Source organism: Triticum dicoccoides, chromosome 3A (genome assembly GCF_002162155.2).
Source record: "Triticum dicoccoides isolate Atlit2015 ecotype Zavitan chromosome 3A, WEW_v2.0, whole genome shotgun sequence".
Classification (NCBI taxonomy): Eukaryota; Viridiplantae; Streptophyta; class Magnoliopsida; order Poales; family Poaceae; genus Triticum; species Triticum dicoccoides.
In genome coordinates this window covers 157,762,365-157,767,359 of record NC_041384.1, presented here as the reverse complement: position 1 = coordinate 157,767,359, position 4,995 = coordinate 157,762,365, and the positions used below count along the sequence as shown (strand labels likewise).

General features: G+C 47.3%; 1 protein-coding gene and 1 long non-coding RNA gene across 2 annotated transcripts in view; both read right to left on the bottom strand.

Annotated features, from left to right (window-relative positions):
- Positions 1-1,598, bottom strand: part of LOC119267693 — a 3,420-nt gene extending 1,822 nt beyond the window's left edge. The window contains exon 1 of the long non-coding RNA XR_005132549.1: positions 1,166-1,598. This is a non-coding gene — a long non-coding RNA (uncharacterized LOC119267693). The remainder of the gene's footprint in view (positions 1-1,165) is intronic.
- A 794-nt stretch (positions 1,599-2,392) lies between these two features.
- On the bottom strand, positions 2,393-4,466 carry LOC119267692 (probable aquaporin TIP4-2). Its single transcript, XM_037549124.1, has 3 exons — positions 4,230-4,466; positions 3,214-3,464; positions 2,393-3,091 (listed from the first exon to the last, which is right to left on the bottom strand). Exons 1-3 carry the CDS (start codon positions 4,354-4,356, stop codon positions 2,723-2,725), a joined length of 747 nt encoding a protein of 248 aa, XP_037405021.1. The 5' UTR covers positions 4,357-4,466; the 3' UTR covers positions 2,393-2,722.
- Positions 4,467-4,995: the final 529 nt, after the last annotated feature.

Below are 4,995 nucleotides of genomic sequence, written 5' to 3'. Positions count from 1 at the left end.
CACTTAAGGAACAGATTTTTCCATCTTGAGAAGTGAGCAAGAACATATCAAAACATACATCCCAGAATGGAGATTAATCCCCACCCCTTCCCGGTTCAGTGAAACAACAACAGATATTTCATATTTGAGTACTAAGATCGATGTAGAAGTCCAACATCAGGTTACTTCTTGAGCATTGACTCAAGGAGAAGAGACAAAGTGGGCAGTTTTGGCCATCTAGAGATATAACCAAGACAAAATTAATTCAAAATATATATTTGAGAATTGAGAAATTTTTACCATGTCCAAGAATACACTTTTTATCAGTAGAACCAAATTTTTTAACTTTTAAAATTTGGATAAGAATTCTAGCATTCACTTGAGAAGGTGAGGCGCGATGGGCCCATTTTGGCCACTTAGAGAAGCAATCAAGAGAAACACAAGTCAAAACATAAATTCAAACATTCAGATTAATGTGGAAATCCAGCATCACATTACTCCTTTTAAATTAGTAGAAGCATGGTTTTTTTTGTATCAAAATTTGGATCAACCTCAAGCATTCACAAGGCGAGACACAATAGGTCGGTTTGGCTATTTAGAGCGTAACCAAGAACAAAACAAGTTAAAACACACATTTGAGAATTGAGATTAATGCCAGGTACAAAGATTATGTTACCAGTTGAACCATGTTTTTTTTTACTTTGAGATTAGGGTAGGAGACCTAGCATTCACTCAAGAAGGAGAGCCGGGCCAGGTAAGGTTTGACCAGTTAGACAAGTAATCAAGGAAAACAAGTCAAAAACATACATGTAAGATTAATGCCAGGATCCAAGACTGCAATTAGAATACTTAATTTTATCAGTTGAGCCATGCTTTTTGTATTTTGTGAAATTTGAATCGGTCTTGCGTTCACTCAAGGAGGCAAGGCGTAGTGATTTGGGATTAAACTCCGGTGATGTCTCATAAATCAGCTGAACTATAACATCCTAACAAAAAAGGAGCCCGATATTATTGGGCGTAGCCAGGCTTGGGTGGAGACAGAGAACTCCACCATAAGCATTACTGAGTGTTCTAGCAGCAACCTGACACATGAGACATTCAATCGCCCACGTGCGGAAACAACATAAATTCCATGGGGACATTCATCAATTGAATGAACAGCACAAGAAAACTTAAGAGTACGTACCGAGATAGGTCCGGCCGCCGGAGCGGCGGCGGCGGCGGCGGCGGCTGCTGACGGAGCAGGCGCATGCAGGAGTTCTCCTGATCTGGCCAACGGGTGGTAGGTTTTCTTGAGAAAGAATCGCAGGGGGCCATGGCTAATCGACCGATGGGCGTACAAACTACGGTTCCCTGTGAACAAAGCGGGCTAACAAATCTTCGACTCCTCAGAAAGTTGACGTGGGTGTTGTTGGGATGGATCGAATTGTCTGTGCCGCTGCAGATTAATCATACGCGAAACTGAACCTGACCAATAATCCGCCTGCTAGTGGAGCTCCAGTCGTATTAGAATGCCGGATTTGTATCAAGCACGAGAACAGTGGCCATGCCCGCCGCCGCCGAAGGAGTGGGGAATTGGCGAGGGCATATTTCCTGGTTGCGCCAGGTCTCAACTGCTTTCTTTTATTTTTTGAGGAACGACAGGTCTCGACTGCTAACTGGGCCTAGGAGGAAAGTCTGTACAATAAAGTGCTGACAGGGCTTTGGGCCGAACAAATCAACAAGGTGCGGTGCCCAAGAGATAAAAAAACCTGTTGATACTCTTGTAAAGATAACATGGTATTGTCTAAAAAAAAGATAACATGGTAATCACCTTGCAATAAAAAGTACTTTAATGTCAAGAAAAAAGTAGTCGTCTGGTAAAATTGAAGGGAAAATGTTCTCCAGAAACATAGCTGCATCTAATGATCATATGGCAATTTTACGAAAAAAACTGCGTTTCGTAAATTCCTGGAATTTTTTTTTGTAATAGCCACATGGAAAATTAAGGGGAAATAGTTTCTCAAAAAGCATGATTTTTTGAAAATTTGCTTGTAGTCATCACATAGCCATATTTACCAAAAAAATGTTTTCATAAGGCAATGACAAAAAAATACAGAAAAATGTGAAATAGTCACATAATTAGTCTTGGTATGTTAAAAAAATTGTCATGGCTCATCGTTGTAAGATTGACGAAATCACCACTGGCACCTCCGTAGTCGGTGGGAACGTGTCCTCTCAGTAAACGAACATCACCGCTAAGTTTAATTAAATCCAAAAAAATGCGAGCACCAACGCCAAGTCTAGGCTTAGTTCTCGGGTGTAGCCTCTAGTTAAAAAGAGTATTTTGGTCACAATACGTAGTTGACTAGCTACATGAATAGATTAGAAGTTTTTTCGTAAAAAGAAGGATACAAAAAATTATATAACGAGATAGTAATAACAGGTATGTATATTCCACGTATATTTCCATGCACGGGGAGGCCTTATACACTTACAAACTTACGGTGAAAGAAACAATGTTGTTACTTCCACGGCTCATTGGCCGAACGAAACATTGAGACGCACATGCGTGCACGCACGCATATTCTTCACACGACCCATCACGCACAAATCAAGCCAGCCCTCAAACACGCGGGGCAAACACACTTGAACACTCGATGTATCATATACCGTAGATAACAGCTTTTGTCGGAGCGGTTGATCATCCAACGGCCCACAACTTACCGAGAGGCGAGAGCTTCCCCAGGAGAACGAGCTCCTTTCACTCCACCGTTGGAAGTTGCTGGTGCGTCGCCGGGACGGTGAAGATGAACTCGTAGACGGCCACGGCGAGGGGCCCGCCGGCGAGCGGGCCGACCCAGTAGACCCAGTGGTTGGCCCAGTTTCCGGAGGCCAGCGCCGGCCCGAAGGACCTCGCGGGGTTCATGGACGCGCCGGTGAGCGCGCCGCCGGCGATGGTGTTGGCACCGACGAGGAGGCCGGTGAGCAGCGGGCCGAACCCTGGCGCGGAGCTCTTGGGGTCGAGGATGGCGGCGTAGATGGTGAAGAGCAGCGTGAAGGTGAAGACGACCTCCGCCACCACGCCCTGGATCGGGCCCACGCCCGCCGCCAGCGCGTGCACCGGAGTGACCTGCAGCGTGACACGCCGGAGCGTGCACAGATCGTCAACAATGGCACTTACTATTGTGGTAGTAGCTTGAGGTTGTCAGGCTGGCATGCATGTGACAGGTAGGAGGAACGACGGCGACGTACCAGTCCGCCGGTGAGGGCCCTGAGCAGGATGCAGGCGAGGGAGGAGCCGAGCATCTGGGCGAGCACGAAGAAGCCGGCGCGGATGAGGGTGATGTGGCCGCCGACGGCGAGGCTGAGCGTGACGGCTGGGTTCATGTGGGCGCCGGAGATGTGGAACCCTGCGGTTGCGAACACCGCCACCACCAGCGCATGGCCCAGCGCCACCGCGATCAACGCCGCCGACGTGTCGCCTCCGGCTGCGACTGCTTGTCCTGATTAACAATGCACAAAAGAAATCAGCAGCCTGCGGATCCTGAAACGCTGGTTCAACACTGCATTTTCTCAAGACGATCGTGCCATCAAACGGCAAATGCGGGTGATATGGAAGGAACATAATGGAAGGGTATCTTCACGGGAGCACTGGACTGGACATGACAAATCTGAAGCTCTAGGTGGTCGCGACATATCTCTCGATCAGGTGTTCTCTTGATTGAAGTCTATACAATACAGTGCCGCATCACCGACCCAGGAGGTGCTTCAAAGCGAGATGACATGCATGCCAGTACTTTATTAACTGAAATTAAGCTTAATATTAACTTTTTTTTTGCCGCAACAAAGAGGGAGAAGAAACTTGACAACTCAATAATCCACATGGTGACGTGCGAGCTTCGTAAACCAATATAATATGCAAGCATTGGTGCTGTAAATTTTGAGACTTCGACGTGGCAAGGAACCCACCGCTCACAACCTACTGGTTCTACTCTGTCACTTTCTATCTCAACCGATTCCTCAGACGCCTTCTTTGTCATTTTTTTACGATATCCAAACTTCGCGCAGGTGTTTCCATTTTTCTAGGGGCAAAACACACGTGTCGTCCTGTAATTGGTAGGTGTGTGTGCCCCACCTAGTTGTATAACCAACTAAACAAAGTAATAGAAAAATATTGAACGGTTGATTCAGGGGCTGTGCACAGCATGCACGGAACGAACGGATGTAGCCGGCATTAAAGTGGGCGGAGGAGCACTGCCCGCACGTACCTCCGACGATGGCGGAGCCCACGCCGACGAAGACGAAGAGGAAGGTGAGGACGAGCTCGCCGAGCACGGCCCGGAGGCAGCCGGGGTCGGACGCCTCGCGGCGGTGGCCCAGCGCTATCTTCGGCATCTTCGATCGATCCCTGGGGGGAGGCGCCTGTCGATGATCTTATCAGCGGATGGCCAAGACAGAAGCAATCGATCGGTGGATGCCGAGCGCGCTGGATGTTTGTGTGTTTGTGTGTGCTCGTTCACTGGGGGACGCCGGCTATATATAGGCAGGATATATTTTTGTACGGGGGATTTAATTTGGCAAGTCAAAAGGCTATAATGGCGCGCCTCAAATATTCTTCTTCCATGCGGTGCAAAAGAGCTGTGCACGTACGACGTCAGCTGGAGCATGCAGGTGCACTGCACACAGGTCACGCCTGGTGTCTTCCCTGTTGCAGTTGCAGATCACAATGGTAAAAAGTTTTTTTTTTTTGAAACTACAATGGTAAAAGTTTGGAACACGTAGGTCCTCCTCTCCGGCCAGCCCGTTTGATTTGTAAGTAACTAGTACAAAAACATGTACATATTTTTTCTGTCAAAAAATACCATTGCAAGGTAGGGCGTGACTGTACTTTGCACACGGGCCAACCAACTTAACATGGTGAATTGATCGTTGCTCAGATGGTCGGTGGAACCAACCCATCAGATTTCAAGTTCCTAGACTTTACTGGTGCTCGCATTTTTTTGAATTTATTTTTAAGCTTTCTGGTGAGGAGGA